At 39.1% G+C, this 21,009-nt stretch overlaps 1 protein-coding gene and 1 pseudogene across 2 annotated transcripts in view; both read right to left on the bottom strand.

The window, feature by feature from the left end:
* The window catches only part of MCTP2 (multiple C2 and transmembrane domain containing 2), a 284,499-nt gene that overhangs the window by 11,817 nt on the left and 251,673 nt on the right, over window positions 1-21,009 (bottom strand). For both annotated transcript variants that reach the window (XM_055417730.2, XM_088829688.1), the window contains one exon: window positions 13,550-13,659. In XM_055417730.2, coding sequence (XP_055273705.2) covers window positions 13,550-13,659 — 110 coding nt within the window. The remainder of the gene's footprint in view (window positions 1-13,549; window positions 13,660-21,009) is intronic.
* LOC129550827 (U4 spliceosomal RNA) lies at window positions 17,832-17,959 on the bottom strand (annotated as a pseudogene).

Raw genomic sequence — 21,009 nt, 5'->3', positions numbered from 1 at the left:
TCATGGGAAATAGATGGAAAAACAGTGGAAACAGTGTCAGACTTTATTTTTTTGGGCTCCAAAATCACTGTGGATGCTGACTGCAGCCATGAAATTAAAAGACGCTTACTCCTTGGAAGGAAAGTTATGACCAACCTAGATAGCATATTAAAAAGCAGAGACATTACTTTGCCAACAAAGGTCAGTCTAGTCAAGGCTATGGTTTTTCCCATGGTCATGTATGGATGTGAGAGTTGGACTGTGAAGAAAGCTGATCGCAGAAGAATTGATGGTTTTGAACTGTGGTGTTGGAGAAGACTCTTGAGAGTCCCTTGGACTGCAAGGAGATCCAACCAGTCCATTCTAAAGGAGATCAACCCTGGGTGTTCATTGGAAGGACTGATGCTAAAGCTGAAACTGCAATACTTTGGCCACCTCATGCGAGGAGTTGACTCACTGGAAAAGACTCTTTTGCTGGGAAAGGTTAGGGACGGGAGGAGAAGGGGATGACAGAGAATGAGATGGCTGGATGGCATCACCAACTCTGTGGACATGAGTTTGAGTGAACTCCGGGAGTTGGTGATGGACAGGGAGGCCTGGCGTGCTGTGATTCATGGGGTCGCAGAGAGTCAGACACGACTGAGCGACTGAACTGAACTGAACAGGGAAATATACTCAGTATGCTATATTAAACTATAATGGAAAAGAATCTGAAAAAATAGATATACTTACACACATATATATGTACACATAACACTGTAAATTAACTATACTCAATAAAAAATAGAAAAATATAGGAGAAATCAACTCATGCCTCAATCTCTTGTTAACGATTGCCTATGGGAGATAAAATACTACATATGTATGTGTGTGTATTTGCTATTTCCTGCCTTTAAACTATAAGCTAAGTTGAACACATTTTAATATGACTGTTGGTCATTTTGATTCTCAGCGATATTCAGCTTATATCCTCGCCAGACCAACTATTTAAGAAAGTACTTAAGAAAATTTACAAGCAAACTGGCATGGATTTGAGTTCAGGCTCTATCTCTGAAAAGCTGAGAAGGACAGGAAAGTCTTTCAAATCAATCTGAACAATAATTTCTTCTCCACAGAATGGGAATAATAATAATACCCATAGCATAAAGTTTTGCTAGAATTAAATAGGAACTGGCATTTAAAATGGTTAGCTCTTCATGTACATTACCATAGCTCTTCATGTGCATACCATACAGATAGCTGTTTTACATATGGTAAAACATATGTAAAACTTCCTCCATAGCTGTGAGAAGCTGCTGTATAATGCAGAGAGTTCAGCCCCAGCGCTCTGTGATGACCTAGAGGGATGGGATGGGGTTGGAGGGAGAAGCGAGGTCCAAGAAGGAGGGGTCATATGTGTACCTATGGCTGATTCACGCTGTTGTGTAGCTGAAACCACCACAACATTGTAAACCGATTATCTTCCAATTAAAAATAAATTTTAAAAAATAACGCTGGTAACACATGAAAGATAGCTTATTATTCAAATTAAATTTTTACCTTAAGTTTATAAAAAAAAATAGTTAGCTCTATTTCTTGCATATTTTAACCACACACACACATATACACACAAAGAAGTTACTACTTATCTGTTTTCCCTGGAACTTTGTTGCTGCATATTTTCCTCAAACAAAATCTCTTTGGAAACTAAAGAAATCAGTTCTTTGTCATATTTGTTGAAAACACTTTCAGTTTGTTACCTTGTCTTTTAAAAAATCTTGTTTATAGTTTTTAAAGATCAAAATTATATATTTTACACTACCAAGTTCATCAAAACTTCTGCATATATGTAGGTCCATTCCTGACTATTCTCTTCCACAGTAGAACTTCTTAGGAAGGAGGCAACTTCACAATACTTGGGAAAATGTTATGGAATCCATAATTGCTCCTGTTATGCTAGGGCAAGAAATTTAACCTTCAAATATCTTTGCACAAGAATGCAGAGATGGTACATTAATGTCTGATGCAGTATGGTTTGTAAATAGTTAAAAAGAAAATAGCTTCAGTATCAAATAATATCTAAATAAAATCATAGACAAATAATTTTAGTACCTTGGGAAAAAAGAGAAAGCTACCACTAAACTGACTTAAAAATAAGAAAACAATAGAGTGTAAAAGATAATATATTGCAAGAATTCTGGAGGTTACCAACTTCCAAAGTCAATTTCACTCTAATAATTTCTGCCAGATATTAAAATTTTGAACTTCTATATCTGTTAACTGAGTGGGGGGCATAAGGTAACATACAGCCCCGGGCTTCCACAAAAGAAGATTCAAGTGTAAGAACACTGCATAAAACTTACATATTCAGGGTAAGGATGAATTGAGAGAGACAAGTAGAAAGACGAGTGGAAAAGGGTGAAAAGAAGGGAAAACAAATCTACCATATACAAGCAGGTGCGAAGAATTCTCCGGGTCACGATGCTGGTACCAGGGTTTATCATCCAGCTTTATGCTACCAGTGTACTCTAAAAAACTCAGCAAAAATTTAATTCAAAAGAGAGATTCCAGGTTGAATCACCCCAAAGTGACTAGAGCACTACTCTTCTCTAAGGAAATGCATTATCAACCCATATATCTGAGTATACTCCACATACAAACACATACACACAGCATATGAGCTCATAGACAGTTAAAACAGTAAAATATAAATGGATATACAGCATCACGAGGAAGAGCTATCAGAAGGAACAGCAAAACCCCAAACAGAAGACTTCAAATACTGAGAGCAAACATAATGCATTAAATAATAATGCTTAATACTTTAAAAGTCATAAAACAAAGGCTTAAAAATATGGTCAAGGACGAGACTGTAAAAAATGACCAAGAAGATTTGAAAACAAAGCAAGTAAAACTTTAAAAAGAAACACAGTGATTAAAGTTAAGACCTCCATGCATGGATTAAACAGGATTTTAAATACCACAGAAAATAGAGTCGTGTAAGACAGCCCAAAAAAGGACTTAAAAGGCATCACAAAGAGTAGAAAGATAGATGTCAAAAAGAAGAGATACAGAACATAGATTCAGAGGGTTCCTGAAGTGACTGGGAAGATGCTAAAAGTAACGGTGAATATTAGACTGTGGACTGGCAAAAAGGTGCTCACTGTTAGGTCTCTATTTTCTGACCATAAAACAGTGCAGTTAAAAACCAGGAGCAAAAAGATAGCTAGAAAATCTTCATATACTTTGAAATTATCCTTCACGTCAAGGAACAAATAAAAACAGAAATTAGAAAACAAGTTTTTACTAAATGTGAACTAATAATGAATATCAGTGCCAAAATGTTTGGCATTGAGCTAAGTACCTAGGAAGGTGTAGCACTTTAAATGCTTATGCTCAGTTCAGTTCAGTCGCTCAGTCGTGTCCAACTCTCCGCGACCCCATGAATCACAGCACGCCAGGCCTCCCTGTCCATCACCAACTCCCGGAGTTCACTCAAACTCATGCCCACAGAGTCGGTGATGCCATCCAGCCATCTCATTCTCAGTCGTCCCCTTCTTCTCCCGCCCCCAACCTTTCCCAGCATCAGAGTCTTTTCCAGTGAGTCAACTCGTCGCTTGATAGGAAAACAGAAAGACTGAAAATAAATGATCTAGCAATCCATCTTAAAAAGTTAAAATAAGAATAGCAAATTAATCTCGAAGTAATAAAGATAAGAGTAGTAATTAATGGAAAAGAAAACAGGCAACAGGGAGATTAACAAGGGTAATGCCAGTGCTTGCCGTAGAATAATATAGTTGATAAATGACTGTCAAGGAGAAGGAAAAGCACAATTTTAAACCTAAAGAAGTGGACAATGCTAGATTCTACTGTCATCGATAAGAGGATTTTTTTATATAAACAACTTTATGTCAAACAGCAGAAAATTTAAAATGGACTCTTAGAAAAGGATACACAAGCAGATACGAGAAGAAATACAATAGCTGAACAGACCGATATATACCACAGAAACTGAATATTTGATTAAAATCTTTCCTGAAAGAAAACTTCGGACCCAGAGACTTAACCAGAAAATTCTACAAAATCGTAAAGGATGTAATGACACAAGTTTTACACCAACTGCAGATAATGAGAGAGAACACTGCCCACTTATTGCATGAGTCGAGAATAACCTTCACACTATAAGGAATTTTCAAGAACTACATATCCAATCTCACTGATGGTTAAAGCTGCAGAAATTGTAAGTAAAAAAAATTGTAAATAAAATCCAAGCATATATAAGGAGACTGGATAGCATGATGAAGCTGGTTTTATTCCAGAAATGTAAGATTGGTTTAATATTTGAAAATCAACAATAATAATACACATTAACAAAAATAGAAGAACACAAAAACAACCAAAAGATGATCTCAATGAACACAGACAAAAGTTTGACAAAACTCAACCTACATTCATGATAAAAAGTCTCAGCAAAATAGGAATAAACAGCAAATTCCTGAAGCTGATAAAGCATCTTTACAGAAAACAACATCATTAAGGGCAAAATGTTAAAAGCTTTCTCTCTGAAAAAGACAGGAGTATGAGAAAAGAATGTTCACTAATACCACTTCTGTTCAACATTGTATTGGCATTACTAGCCAAGACAATAAAGCAAGTAAAATGTACAAGGACTGAAAAATAAGAAAGAAAAAAAATATTCCTAGACAATATGTTTAGATAATACAACATCCAGAGTAATAATCTTCATATAAAAATTAAGATAACTAAGTTTATCAAGGTTGATAGACACAAAGTCAATGCTGGGGAAAAAATTCCACTTTTCTATCCTGTAACAAACAGGTAGAGACAAAACCTGAAAAAAAGAGGCCATTTAAAATAACTGAGACAAATCAAGTATTTCAGACTACATCTCACAAAAATGCATCAAATATGTATATATAAAACTCTTAAAGTAATAAAGATAACACAAATAGATGAAGGAATGTATTACACTCACACATTAAAAACAAATTTTATCAAGATGTCAATTTTTCCCAATTAATGCAATCCTTATAAAGATCTCAATGGTCATTTGCTCGTGTGCAAGTATGTGGTGTGTCATGTGTATTTATCTGTTGGATGCTAAAAATGAAGCTATGCATCAGACACATTTGCACACACCATGTCAAATTTGCCCTCCCAACACCCTAGTCAGTGAAGTCATGTATTTTTTCCTAAGGAACCCACAGTTTTAGTAGTAAAATGTTTAAATGTTTCACAGATTTTAAAAAGTTTAATAAGCAATTTTACCAATATTCATAATTGTGAAAATTTTTAAGTGATTACTACAGGCCATCCACCAGTTTAAACACATTCAGCTCAGTTCAGTTCAGTTGTTCAGTCGTGTCTGACTCTTTGTGACCCCATGAATCACAGCACGCTAGGCCTCCCTGTCCATCACCAAATCCCGGAGTCTACTCAAACTCATGTCCACCAAGTCAGTGATGCCATCCAGCCATCTCATCCTCTGTCGTCCCCGTCTTCTCCTGCCCCCAATCCCTCCCAGCATCAGGGTCTTTTCCAATGAATCAACTCTTTGCACGAGGTGGCCAAAGTATTGTAGTTTCAGCTTCAGCATCAGTCCTTCCAATGAACTTCCAGGACTGATCTCCTTTAGAATGGACTGGTTGGATCTCCTAGGAGTCCAAGGACTCTCAAGACTCTTCTCCAACACCACAGTTCAAAAGCAACAATTCTTCGGCAATCAGCTTTCTTCACAGTCCAACTCTCACATCCATACATGACCACGGGAAAAACCATAGCCTTGACTAGACGGACCTTGGTTGGCAAAGTAATGTTCCTGCTTTTTAATATGCTATCTAGGTTGGTCATAACTTTCCTTCCAAGGAGTAAGCGTCTTTTAATTTCATGGCTGCAATTACCATCTGCAGTGATTTTGGAGCCCAAAAAAATAAAGTCTGACACTGTTTCTACTGTTTCCCCATCTATTTCCCATGAAGTGATGGGACCAGACGCCATGATCTTAAACACATTACAGGCACTAATTCATCTAATTCTTCCAGAAATGTTATGAATAGGAATTTCTGGTATGTCCGTTCTACAGATGAGAACTTGAGTCAGGAAAGGTAGTAATTGGCCACAAATCACTTTCAGTCTAAGTGACAGAACTGGGATCTGAATTCAGAGAGTTGCTTCAAGAGCCTACATTTGGACTTCCCTGGTGCTGCAGTGGATAATCCCCCTGCCAATGCTGGGGACATGGGTTCAATTCCTGGCCTGAGAAGATTCCACATGCCATGGAGCAACTAAGCGCTTGCACAATTACTAAGCCTGTGCTCCAGGGCCTGAGAGCCCCAGGCTCTGAAACCTGCATGCCTAGAACCTGTGCTTCACAAGAGAAGTCACCGCAATGAGAACCCCACGTACCACAACAAAGGGTAGCCTCTGCTTACTGCAACTAGAGAAAGGCTGAACGAAGCATTGAAGATCCAGCACAGCCATAAATAAATATTGTAGAAAAGAACCCACACTCACTGCTTGTATAGTAGACATTTCAGAAAATGTAAGAAGGTCATTTTACTCATTTAATCCATTCAATATTCCCGCTTATAAGACTGAGGACTTAATTCAAAGATATTATATACTGGCTTTGCTGTTCAGTTGCTAATTCGTGTCCGACTCTTTGTGACTCCATGGACTGCAGTACACCAGGCTCCCCTGTCTTTCACGGAGTTTGGACAAATTTTCTGGAAGTTTTATCTTCCTGAGTTTGCTCAAATTCATGTCCATTGAGCCAGTGATGTTATCTAACCATCTAATTCTCTGCCACTCCCTTCTCCTTTTGTTTTCAGTCTTTCCCAGCATCAGAGTCTTTTCCGATAAGTCAGCTCTTTGCATCAGGTGGCCAAAGTATTGCAGCTTCAGCTTCAGCATCAGTCCTTCCAATGAACACCCAGGACTGATTTCCTTTAGAACTGACTGGTTTGATCTCCTTGCTGTCCAAGGGACTCTCAAGAGTCTTCTCCAACACCACAGTTCAAAAGCATCAGTTCTTCAGTGCTGAGCCTTCTTCATGGTCCAATTCTCACATCCATACATGACTACTGGAAAAACCATAGTTTTGGCTATATGGATCTTTGCAAAGTGATGTATGTTTTAGCTTTTCAATACTCTGTTTAGTGTATTCAATACACTAAAGTTAGACTGACCTGCCTCCTGAGAAATCTGTATTGAAAGTTAGAGCTTTCCTTCCAAGGAGCAAGCGTCTTTTAACTTCATGGCTGCAGTAACCATCAGCAGAGATTTTAGAGCTCAGAAAATAAAATTTGTCGCAGCTTCCACTTTTTCTCCTATTTGTCATGAAGTGACAGGACCAGATGCCATGATCTTAAGCTTTTTTAGTCTTGCCTAGAAAATCCCATGGATGGAGGAGCCTGGTAGGCTGCAGTCCGTGGGGTCGCTAAGGGTCGGACATGACTGAGCGACTTCACTTTCACTTTTCACTTTCACACATTGGAGAAGGAAATGGCAACCCACTCCAGTACTCTTGCCTGGAAAATCCCATGGACAGAGGAGCCTGGTAGGCTGCAGTCCATGGGGTCATGAAGAGTCGGACACAACTGAGCGACTTCACTTTCACTTTTCACTTTCATGCATTGGAGAAGGAAATGGCAACCCACTCCAGTGTTCTTGCCTGGAGAATCCCAGGGACGGGGGAGCCTGGTGGGCTGCCGTCTATGGAGTCGCACAGAGTCGGACACAACTGAAGTGACTTAGCAGCAGCAGCACTATATAGTTTGTTGTGATCCACACAGTCAAAGGCTTTGGCATAGTCAATAAAGCAGAAATAGATATTTTTCTGGAATTCTCTTGTTTTTCTATGATCATCAATCCTGGATGTTCATTGGAGGGACTGATGCTAAAGCTGAAACTGCAATACTTTGGCCACCTCATGCGATGAGTTGACTCACTGGAAAAGACTCTGATGCTGGGAAAGGTTGGGGGCGGGAGGAGAAGGGGACGACGGAGGATGAGATGGCTGGATGGCATCACCGACTCTGTGGACATGAGTTTGAGTGTACTCCGGGAGTTGGTGATGGACAGGGAGGCCTGGCGTGCTGTGATACATGGGGTCGCGGAGAGTCGGACACGACTGAGCGACTGAACTGAACTGAACTGAACAGATGTTAGCAATTTGACCTCTGGTTCCACTGCCTTTTTTAAATCCAGCTTGAACATCTGGAAGTTCACGGTTCACATTGAAGCTTGGCTTGGAGAACTCTGAAACACAGAAAAACATCTACTTCTGCATATTGACTATACCAAAGCCTTTGGCTGTGTGGATCACAACAAACTGTGGAACATTCTTAAAGAGATGGGAATAGCAGACCACCTGACCTGCCTCCTGAGAAATCTGTATGAAGGTCAAGAAGCAACAGTTGGAACTGGACATGGAACAACAGACTGGTTCCAAATAAGGAAAGGAGTACATCAAGGCTGTATATTGTCACTCTGCTTATTTAATTATATGTAGAGTATATCATGAGAAATGCTAGGCTGGATGAAGAACAAGCTGGAATCAAGATTGCCGGGAGAAATATCAATAACCTCAGATATACAGATGACACCACCCTTATGGCAGAAAGCAAAGAACTAAAGAGCCTCTTGATGAAAGTGAAAGAGGAGAGTGAGAAAGTTGGCTTAAAACTCAACATTCAGAAAATGAAGATCAAGGCATCTGGCCCCATCATTTTATGCAAATAGATTGGGAAACAATGGAAACAGTGAGAGACTAATTTTTTTTTTTTTTTTGGTTTTCAAAGTCACTGCAGATGGTGATTGTAGCCGTGAAATTAAAAGACGCTTGTTCCTTGGAAGAAAAGCTATGACCAACCTAGACAGCATATTAAAAAGTAGAGACATTACTTTACCAGCGAAAGTCTGTCTAGTCAAAGCTATGGTTTTTCCAGTAGTCATGTATGGATGTGAGAGTTGGACTATAGAGAAAGTTGAGCACTGAAGAATTGATGCTTTTGAACAGTGGTGTTGAAGATGACTCTTGAGAATCCCTTGGCCTGCAAGGATTTTTACATCCATCCTAAAGGAAATCAGTTCTGTATATGCACTGGAAGGACTGATGCTGAAGGTGAAACTCCAATACTTTGGCCACCTGATGTGAAGAACTGACAAAAAGACCCTGATGATGGGAAAGGTTGAAGGCGGGAGGAGAAGGGGATGACAGAGGATGAGATCGTTGGATGGCATCACCAACTCAATGGACATGAGTTTGAGGAAGCTCCGGGAGTTGGTGATGGACAGGGAGGCCTGGCATGCTGCAGTCCATGGGGTCACAAAGAGTCGGACATGACTGAGTGGCTGAACTGAATTGAACTGAGTAGTATATAGTAGCACTAACCCTCAAAACCTTACTAGACTCTTCACTCCAGTTATCATGGAACTACATTGCAGTGCTGGTCTTTCAAGAACATCCAAGGTTGAAGACCTCTGGTAAATCAAAACTTTATATCTCAAAATTAAACAATCTGTTAAACATTTTCATGGACTTTGGTGGATTTCCTGACTTGGGAACTCTCCATTAAAGCCTAAGGGAATCCCTGACTTGAACATTTCAATTAATGAAAACATTCAAGGAATCCTCTTCATTCATTAAACTCTTCAGGTTCACTAACATCTCCTAAGAATATCTTCAACAAAATTTCAAAACAAAACCCAGAAATAACTGTCTCAACCTCCAGTAAGGTGGGTACCACTCCATTCTACCATTACTCCCCCAATGGGGTACCCCACTGGTTGACCTTTATGTCAACTGATTCATTATTTTCTTCATTTCCTACGCATGGAAAAATGAAATCCTTTGACTCTTCTATCCATGGAAACAGAGACACGGGTCATAAAAGCCTGCAGACTATTCTTCTGTGATTTACCTCACAGGATGCTTTCCTTCATGGTTTTCGCCCCAGTTGGTGACCTCTCTCTCCCCACAACTGGCCTTCTGCCCTCACCCCGCTCATTCTACCTTCATTCTCTGTCCCTTTCAATATGTAACCTTAAATATTTATTTAGCTGTCCGAGTCTTAGTTGCAGTTCATGGGATCTAGTTACCATATGAGGGATTGAACCCAGGTCCCCTGTATTGAGAAAGCAGAGTCTTAGCCAACAGGCTCCAAGGGAAGTCCCTCAACATGTAACTTTAGATTAAACATAAGATAGGTCAATCTGTCCTTCCACCTGTGCTCACCTTCATCCAAACTTCACTTATCCTGCTGTCTCATCTTTCAATATTTCACAGCATGACTTCAGAGAAGTTCTTCCTAGAAACGTGCCTTCTAAGCTTTACTCCAGAACATCTGCAAGGATGACTCCCCTGTCCTCGGTCTACCTTAATCTCATTATCTTCTCTGCAGAGAGGAGATTTCCCTAACCACTCAAGGACACTAGTCTTGTAGCCAACACTTCATGGCAACAGGACAAATAATACACATTACTCTTCTGAGCCATCCTGTTTGCTGCCTGGGATAATACAAATGCCACATGCTAAGCAAATATTCGGAGAAGGCAATGGCAAGCCACTCCAGTACTCTTGCCTAGAAAATCCCATGGATGGAGGAGCCTGGTGGGCTGCAGTCCATGGGGTCGCTAAGGGTCGGACATGACTGAGCGACTTCACTGTCACTTTTCACTTTCACACATTGGAGAAGGAAATGGCAACCCACTCCAGTGTTCTTGCCTGGAGAATCCCAGGGACAGGGGAGCCTGGTGGGCTGACATCTATGGGGTCACACAGAGTCGGACACGACTGAAGTGACTTAGCAGCAGCAGCAAGCAAATATTAGCCTGATGTATACATACATTTGAAATCTGTATACAATGAGAAGGTAATTAGAGAATGCAGAGAAAAGAAAATACCATTCGCTCCAAGTGAATACAAAATCATCAGGGTCTTCTCTGCCAGTAACAAGGGAAGCCTTGCTCTGAGAGATTTAAGCATGCTTATTTATTCTCTAGTTGCCAAAAGTTGGGTAAAAGTTTTCCTGGTCCTTATGCACTGAGTTACAATGGAATTCCAACAGAGTTACACATGATGTTGCACTTGAATGCCCAGCGGGAACCTTAAGGTCACTGCAATAATGAATGACTGAAGAATTAATAGGAGTTGAGCCTCACACGCCTTCCTGTGTCACAGCTGGGCAGAACAGTGCTCTGTTCATGGCTGAAAATACGTCTCGAGACATGGCCACCACAGCTGTGCTGGGCACGGCCGCCGTCAAAAGGCGCTGCAGAGCTGGGGGCCTGTTTAAATCACCCTGCCCTCTTCTCATCAGACATTTCCTTGACCATTACCAACTGCACAACAGTCACATTTGTCTATTAACAGACATGCAAGCACGGAGACAGTCTCACCAAAGGACACGGCCTTCCGTCCTCAGCCTTGCCCCCGCTCCACATCCTCCTATCTTCTTTCCTGCCAGTACATCCCTTGCTCACTTTTGTTTCATTGACTTTCTGCATCCACTCAAGGCCCGTGTGACCTGCCTCACCTCCAGGAACTGCCACATCCGTCCCCGGTGGCACAGACACGCTAATTCCCCTCCACCTCCCTCCCTCGAGCACAGTCTTGGGCTTTGAGCCTTTGCACAAAGCCACCCACCCACTGAAGCCCCCATTCATCAGCTCTATGCCCAGCTGGCTCTTCCCATCCTTAGAGATGCTGATAAGGTGTTGCTTCTTCAGAACTTTCCTCTGCCCCCCTCTCTCTCTCCCCCTCCTACATCCTTCCGGGGATGTAGTATCCATCTGCACATCCCACCTAGCCTCTATCTAGCGTCAATGTTATTTTAACTGTCTTATTAGTGTTCTTTCCCTTCATTGGAAAACAGATTCCTACAGAGAAGAAAGTGGGGAGTACCAAGACATGGGGAGAGAATTAAAAGGTACAATCTACCACGTTTAAAAGAAATAAGTTACAGGGATATACAGCTACAACACAGGGAATATACCCAATGTTTTATAATAACCTTAAATGGAATGTAATCTATAAAAACTTATTCTTCCATACATCTGAACTAATATTCTATTGTAATCAGCTATACCACAATAGAAAAACAAACAAAACATAAAGGCAAACACACACACACACAAACACAAAACCAGATACCCAGAGGATAATGATACTATAGTGTAAAGTGAGGCTGGCAGGTTCAAATCCAAGCTCCATGGCTTATTCATGGTGTGATCTGGGCTTCATGTTTAATCATTCTGTGCTTCAGCTTTCTCATCCGTAAAATGGGGATACTAACAATCCTTACTCTGCAGGGTTGTTGGAATCATTTAATCCAATTTCCTTAAATAACTCCTGAAAGAAGTTGCTATGTGTCAAAGGTTTAGAACAGTGTCTGGCTGGCACATGACATTAGTTGGTTTCTATTGTCATTGTTATTTTGGGTGCATTTCTTATTCTTAAAACAAGTCAGTGACTGAGATTCAAACACTGATAGCTGAATGAGTGAATGAAAAATTATAATGCCCTCTTCACCACTTCACTATTTTCTTCTGTCACTTATATTTTTGCTAAGCAATTTTGAGGGTACATTCAGGAATCATTTTTCAATTTACATGAAACCTAGCAGAGATAAAGCAGACAGATGTCAATATACATGATGAAAAATCCTACTGCTCCTTAATTTTTCTCGACATCGCTCATGAAAATAACAATGTGTAAATTCAGTAAAAACTCACTAAACTTGTTTAAAGATAACTTAACCTGCCTTTTAAGCAGCAGAAACATATTTTCTATGCCAATAACAAATGGATGTTCAAGGGCAATTTGTTATAATAAGTGACTGAGGAAGAAAATCAGTAACCACAGAAAGTTCCACATTAGCTGTTTATATTTCCTGATGTCAACCACTGCTTATTCATTTCCCTATATCTTAATGGACAGAATTTCACTTGGCTTTTAGTATTAATTTTAATCTGTTCTTAACCCATGTACTTTCTAAAAATTATGTCCTTTATGTAAAGAAGCTAGAATGGCCAATAAAATAAGAACAGTAGTTGCTCTTTAGAAAGAACAACGTGGTTGACACAACCCTGGATTTTAAGTGGGGAGCAATCACTTAAAATTAAAAAAAAAAAACCTGGTCTGTTCATGGATATCAAATGAAGACCAAGTTACACAGAGTTCACAATGTGTAAAACCAAGTAAGCAAAAAAATAAAAATAAAAACATGAATCACAGACAGGCTTTCTCAATTGAGACTCCATTAGAGAACTAAATCTATGTTTTAACCTATAGTTTATCACTTAAACCAGAATATTTTGAGAATAAAAAAAGGCACTATTAATAATTATGGTCAGATAACTAGTATAAATTGGGTCATGTGGTCCACCCTTGTGAAGTTGACAAACCTGAAGAACCAACCAACCAAAGTTCAAAGGCCCAAGATTGCTGTTTCTGTTTTCTGTTTGTTTTTGTATTTTCTGATCCTGCCCTCCCCAAAACCCTCCCCCTTGCTTATTCAAAAGCATGGCAGTTTTACTCCAAACACAATAATACAAATGTAGAACTTACTTTTTAATTCTTTCTCCAAAAGAGGCTAATTCCTCCAAGATGTTTTGAACAGTTGAGACAATATCCTGTACCATGTAGATTCTTTCAATTAAGCCCTTTTTCTCAGATTCCTAAGAAACATAAAAGACTGAACTCAGTTACTTCATTTTTATTGGTCTGTTATAGAATTTATTATGCCAGTATTATCACAACATGGCTATTAGCAACAGAATGACTTCAGGAGATAAACTTACATTTTTTACAATTTATTTATTGACTCACCCACATTCCTGACTACTTATGAGATGTGACCACTTGTCGTGTGCAAGCATGTCACCCTTTCAATATCATGAGCTGATGGAGGGGAACTCCACAGAAAAAGGAACTTCATTTCCCTACAGAGTTGCTGCTTCTCTCAGAGAATTCTGTAACTTCTTTCATTGGCTGATCCTGAGTTGTTCTGTCTTCACAAGGTTAGCAACAAGGTTACTTCACAAGGTAATAATTACCCCTCTTCTGTTAGTTCTTCAGAAAGTCTTCCAGCAGGTTATAATAGAGCGTGTTGGATATCCAGATGATATTTAGCTTTCTAAGAATATTATCCTCACTTTGCTTAAAGAAAACTTAAAATGTGTTTTAGTGATGCTACCTAAGCATCTCATCCTCTGCTGTCCCCTTGTCCTTTTGCCTCAATCTTTCCCAGCATCAGGGTCTTTTCCAGTGAGTCAACTCTTTGCATTAGGTGGAAAAAAAATATTGGAGCTTCACCTTCAGCATAAATTTTCAGGGTTGATTTCCTTTAAGATGGAATGGTTCGATGTCCTTGCTGTCCAAGGGACTCTCAGGAGTCTTCTGCAGCACCACAATTTGAAAGCATCAATTCTTTGGCACTGAGCCTTCTTTATGGTCCAACTTTCACACCTGTACATGACTACTGCAAAAAAACATAACTTCAACTATACAGACCTTTGTTGGCAAAGTGATGTCTCTGCTTTTCATATGCTGTCTAGGTTTGTCCTAACTTTCCTTCCAAGGAGCAAGCGTCTTTTAATTTCATGGCTAAAATTACCATCAGCAGTGATTTTGGAGCCCCCCAAAATAAAGTCTGTCACTGCTTCCACTTTTCCCCCTTCTGTTTGCCGTGAAGGGATGGGACTGGATGCCATGATCTAACCGTGTTAGGTAGCTGATACTTATAAAAATAATTAGAAATCACTCACATGTTGGAATAAAGATGATTCCCTGAAGAAGGGCATTTTCACACTATTCCTTATATTCTGATATCATATTCTAGCTCCCTTATGGACTCTATTGTAACTGGGATTTAGTTACTAACTTCTTAGCTCAGGCCAAGCTGAGTCACTGCAGCTGTTACATCTAATATATAATACCTAAATCCTCAAATAAATTTAACAAAATCTACCTACAATTTTTCTACCTAAAATTTTACTTGGATTAGAATTATACTAAATTATCTTCTAAATCCAAGAGACCACTTGTATAAAAATCTTGTTTGCAACAAAAGAAAAAAAAAATCATTCTCATCTTGTATTCTCTGTTCCATCAAACTGGACCATGGATGGAGGAAGGAGGATATACTACCTCACAGTGATTTCAGAGACTGGTGAAAGCATCAGTATGGCAGAAATGTCAAAGAGCAGAAATTTCCCTTCTTGTTTATGGAGCTATTGGCAGAAACGGAGCAGAGAGGGGCTGAGGTTAGGATGTACCGTTTCTATCTCCTTTATAGTAAGGGTGCTGGGATGGCCTGAGTAACGTCTTACCATCTGTTCTGCACCCATTTATCCAATGATCCTGTACGGTAAGAGGTCAAATTCATTGCTTCCTCTTGCAAACTCAAACTTGCAAGACATTTTTACTTTTTTCACTCCAAATTTCAATTTCTTATTTCCCTTCCTCTCTTCCTAACTCTAATTCTTTAAGTGGTTGTATTAAAAACTGGATATACTGCCAGAATGGCTTAATTCATGTTCAGCAATCCACCAACATCTATTAATGGGCACAGTGGTGAAAACCCATCTCTGTCTGTCACAGAAATATTCATATTTATAAAAGAGGATTTGGAAGCACCAGGGAATTTGACCCAAAGGGCAAAAGTTGCTTCCTCTTTTCAACAGCATAGAGTTTAGGTCAAAACAATTTTTTGGAAAATGACTCAAATTTCCATGTGGCTCCATTTCATAACAATTTCCTACTTTAGTTGACTGATTTTTTTTTTCCTTCTGAAACACCCCAAATGCACAGATTCTGGGTTAGTACAACAAAATAATAAATGATTCTCACAAGATTCTCTTACTTTTTAATGAATTTGATGTTTTAGTTTGAATAATCAGTATTTAAAGACTAAGCTAAAAATTTTACTGTATCTAGGGTAACAAGATAATTTATGTGCCATATCTGTCTACTTTTGAGAGTGAAAGTAAACAGACTATGTAATTTTTGAAGTATTCATCAACTGACAACTTGGTTTACTATATTAGTGGATCTATAAAATTATTTCATTGCTATTTTCATAATGACATTGTTTCAAGATAAAAACATATACTTTACACACATTAGAACAAAAGAAGCTTTCCCATATTATGTGGATTGTAAAATGATACATGAGAATGATTATTCATTCCATATATTCATATATTTAATTGCTTTTCTAGTTATCGCTGTTTATAGTCCCATGTTAAGATTACTTTTCCACAAAAGTAATATTATCTTTAATGTCATCTTTTCACTTGCATTTCATAAAATTGTTCTTACCTATCTTCAGAGTTGCACTTAATCATTGTTAAATTGATATATTTAATTGATTGTACTGTAGACCATAATTTTAATTACAAAAATACTTTCTCTCCAGGGACTGAGGTACTTTGAAAATTCACAACAAAAATGTGATACATGAAGAATATCTCAATTCTGTTTTTTAAATATTAAAATCTGTATATATTTAAGTCCAAATAATTTCAAAGGCACTAAATTCGTATGAACTTTATGAAACTTTTTTTTCAAGATAAAACTTTAAGTAAGTTGTATGTATAACTGTTCAAATTCTTCTAAAGCTGAAATTCTTCAAATTTATGCTGAAAAAATAAGTGGTTTCTCAATTTCCTTCCAATCCTGGGTAGAATTTATATTTATCCTATTAAAAATCAAAAGTTTTTAAATCCCATTAACTGAGATAATCCAAAGTGTAACTTGTGAATTTAAACACAGAATCATGCATAGGATCTGACCTCACAGATTGCTTTGTGTTGAATATCCCTTGCTTTTATAAAGAAAAAAAAAATCATTATTTTTTCCAGTTCTTTTAAAATTGATTTCCATTTACTAAAAGCTTCCAAAGATGAAGTTATTAGAATTTTCAGTTATCAAAAATTTTGATTAAAAAATTTCCAACTGACATGACCAAAATGCAGCAAACACTGAAAAGATTTCTTTTTTTTTTTCCCACAAGAGTTCAATAGCTTTCAGATCAGATCAGATCAGTCGCTCAGTCATGACCAATAGCTTTAGAGAATGTTTAAGTTGACTGAGAGTTCATCAAAGGTTTCAAACACTCTTAATATTAGACTGATGGATGGATGACTGGCAGCAAAAAGAAAGTGCATACAGCCATGCTGAATGAAATATATTTTTATATCTGACATATTTTTGCCATGAAAACTTTGCCGTTGCTATCCCAACTCTGTATATATAAAATATTAATAAATGTGGACACTGCTGCTGCTGCTAAGTCGCTTCAGTTGTGTCCAACTCTGTGTGACCCTGTAGACAGCAGCCCACCAGGCTCCCCCGTCCCTGGGATTCTCCAGGCAAGAACACTGGAGTGGGTTGCCATTTCCTTCTCCAATGCATGAAAGTGAAAAGGGAAAGTGAAGTCGCTCAGTCATGTCTGACTTCTAGCAACCCCATGGACTGCAGCCTACCAGGCTCCTCTGTCCATGGGATTTTCCTGATGAGAGTACTGGAGTGGGTTGCCATTGCCTTCTCTGTGGACACTACAGCTGCTAATTCAATTGGTGGTGCATTATCACTTGTCTGTATGCAATCACGGATAATAGGGTACCATGATCTATCACTTGTAAATTTCTGCTTCAAAGATCCATTCAACTTACATGAGTATCTTATTAGCCATGGTGCTATGCTTCATCAAAATTTGCATTCATATTATCACTACAAAATTAAATAACCCTCAATGCTACTCGTTCAAAATAAATTTACAATAGCATTCCTGGTGTCAGAGGAATCATTTTTTTGTAAAACTAACTTATAAAAGCTCTATTTTTATTCCATACAGTGGATGAAAAAATATAACATTTCAGGTTGTCACAGCAGGGTACTGGAAAAGTTTCCAATTAGCAGTAATCGCCCCTCAGATAAACCTCATTGGCTACAATATTGCCACTGTGCAAAGCTGCAACAGATTTCAGAATTAACTTACTTGATATTGTTTGAGTCATTTGATGGCATGCTGATAAGACTGGCGTCATTTGACTCTTCATAAGGTTTTTGATACATTGATGTTACTGAAGTGAACATATTAACATGTACCTTGCCCTTTCTCAGACATGCTTAATGGAAGATAAGTGTGGAAGAACAGTCATTTGATCCAAAGGAAAAGTCATGCTGCACACAAAGATGTATAAACACATCTTTTGGGCTATGTAATTTAAAACCATGTTTCCAGAAGTAGTCTTCTAAAAATAACTATTGACAGTTGAAGACTCTTCAGCAGGTTTGCAACTTAAGTTTACATGTATCAGTGATGTGATCATGGTCCAAGTGGTACACAGGAAATGTGAATCAGTTAATTCATCAACAAATATCTTGAAAAATGGATGATCAGAACTTGATTATTCATTATTATTATTATTCATTAAACATGCAATTCTATTATTATTTACTCACTGAAAAAGCATTATCAAGAAGTAAAACAATGTGCAGATTTACTAAAAATAGTGAAACAAAACAATATAGTAAAAATGTGCAGACTTTTTTATTCTATCCATAGGACTGGTTAAATTCTGTATGTATTTAGTATATATCAGTGCTATAGTTGCTATCGTTTCCCATCTTTCTCATCACTGAGCACTCTGACCTGGCTGCTTGGAGTTTTATGCATCTGACTGGCCCTGGCAGTGACCTTGCCACCACAAGGTCACTGGGGTCATCAGATACTTCTCCACAATTGCCTAAGAGCACTTTGTCTTTTCAGGGACCATCCAAAAGCCTTCCTTCAAAGCTAAATTTTATTTACAAAGAATCAGGAAAATAGATGGGTCATCCCTGCTTGAACTTAACCTGGTATCGGTGAGAACCCTTCTTCTAAGGCTCAGTTGCTAAAGTCGTGCCTGACTCTTTGTGACCCCGTGGACTGGAGCCCGCCAGGCTCCTCTGTCCATGGATTTTCCAGGCAAGAATACTGGAGGGGGTTGCCATTTCCTCTTCCAGGGGCTCTTCCTGACCCAGGGATCGAACCCATGTCTCCTGCATTACAGGAAGATTCTCTTCCTGCTGGGCCATCGGGGAAGCCCAAGAGCCCTTGTAACTGACATCTAATTCCTAGGCTACTAGTAAAGAGAGACTGAAAGCACAAACTGAAAGCAGGAGCAGCTTGTCCTAACTTATTTTAATGCAAACAGTAAATACTGAGCTTTTTAAGAAATGGGGAATATAAAAACAGTAAATGGAAATATTTGGGCAAATAGGAGCATGTGATGAACCTAAATCAGTTTTACCTAAAATTCATTAGCACAGCAAGGGGCCAACTGTGTCCAAAGTATTCTTGGACAGGGAGAAAAAGGCTTTTTCTTTTGTGTAAGTTTCTACCCCCTCCTTAGAATCTCTGCATATGACATATGCTAGCCATATATGAGAGGGGAAAAAGTCACCTGAGTGCAGGGACTCTCACAATTAGTGGTAAGTGTCATTTTTGCTCTCTGAGTGGCTTTTATTGCCTTTGGGCAATGAATCTGTGTATTCAACAAGGGATGGTAGCTTCTATGCTATAAGACGAAATTTACATTTTCATAGCTTGAGTGCTTCATTAACACTGGAAGAAATGGGTCTTCTCTGCTGGTCCAGTGGCTAAGAAATCATCTACCAATGCACGGGAGATGGGTTCCATCCCTGGTCCAGGAAGATTCCACATGCCGTGGGCACCTAAGCCTGCACTGTGTAACTAACTACTGAAACCTTCATGCCCTAGAGCCTATGCTCTGCAACAAGAGAAGCCACTGCAATGAGAAGACCATGCACCACAGCTAGAGGAAGGCTGTGCACAGCGATGAAGACCCAGAGTCATCAAAAATAAGTGAGCAAAATTAAAAAAATATATTAGAAGAGCCTCCTGCTCCACTACATCCTGCTTGAATTGGTGGACCAACAGATAAGACCAGACTGCCTTACCTCAACTTGTGCTCTCAGTACCAACATCCGTGGTAGGTACATCCTTAGGGTTGAGACAGTGCGTATTTGATGGAGAAATGAATGGATGAAGAGGAAGGACAGAGGAAATCAGGTTTATATTAGTATCAAAAGATCATAAGTACTTAGGGTTAAAGAGAAGGTTTCAGGCCTCCCAACTCCAGCAGAATGACCTAAAGGTCCAACTTATACTCCTGGTCTCCACGAGACCTTTCCAGGGGATGCCAGTCCACAACAACTATTGTCTTGTCCTCTCAGTTTGCATCATACCTCTAACCTTCTCATCACTCTAGCAGCAAACGTTCTTTTCATTCTCTATACTGCAAAGGTTACCTTTAAAAGCAATGTACTCATGTACAGATGTGAGAGTTGGACCATAAAGAACACTGAGCACCAAAGAACTGATGCTTTCAACTGTGGTGCTGGAGAAGATACTTGAGAGTCCCTTGGACAGCATGGAGATCAAACCAGTCAATCCTAAAGGAAATAAACCTTGAATATTCATTGGAAGGACTGATATTGAAGCTGAGGCTCCAATACTTTGGTCAACTGAGGTGAAGAGCCAACTTACTGGAAAAGACCCTGATGCTGGGAAAGACTGAGGGAAGGAGAAGAAGCAGGCAAGAGAGGATGAGATGGTTGGATGGCATCACCGACTCAATGGTCATGAGTTAGAAAATTCTGGGAGACACTGAAGGTCAGGGAAGCCTGGCGTGCTGCAGTCCATGGGGTCAAAAAGAGTTGGGCATAACTTAGTGACTAAAAAGCAACTACTCTTGTTAGCCAAACACATGAAAAGATGCTCAACATCACTCATAATCAGAGAAATGCAAATCAAAACCACAATGAGGTACCATTTCACACCAGTCAGAATGGCTGCTATCCAAAAGTCTACATGCAATAAATGCTGGAGAGGGTGTGGAGAGAAGGGAACCCTCTTACACTGTTGGTGGGAATGCAAACTAGCACAGCCACTATGGAGAACAGTGTGGAGGTTCCTTAAAAAAACTGGAAATAGAACTGCCATATGATCCAGCAAT

This window comes from Moschus berezovskii, chromosome 21 (assembly GCF_049115385.1).
Source record: "Moschus berezovskii isolate FMDL1 chromosome 21, NW_MosBer_1.0, whole genome shotgun sequence".
NCBI classification, from domain to species: Eukaryota; Metazoa; Chordata; class Mammalia; order Artiodactyla; family Moschidae; genus Moschus; species Moschus berezovskii.
This window is presented reverse-complemented; position numbering and strand designations above follow the sequence as displayed.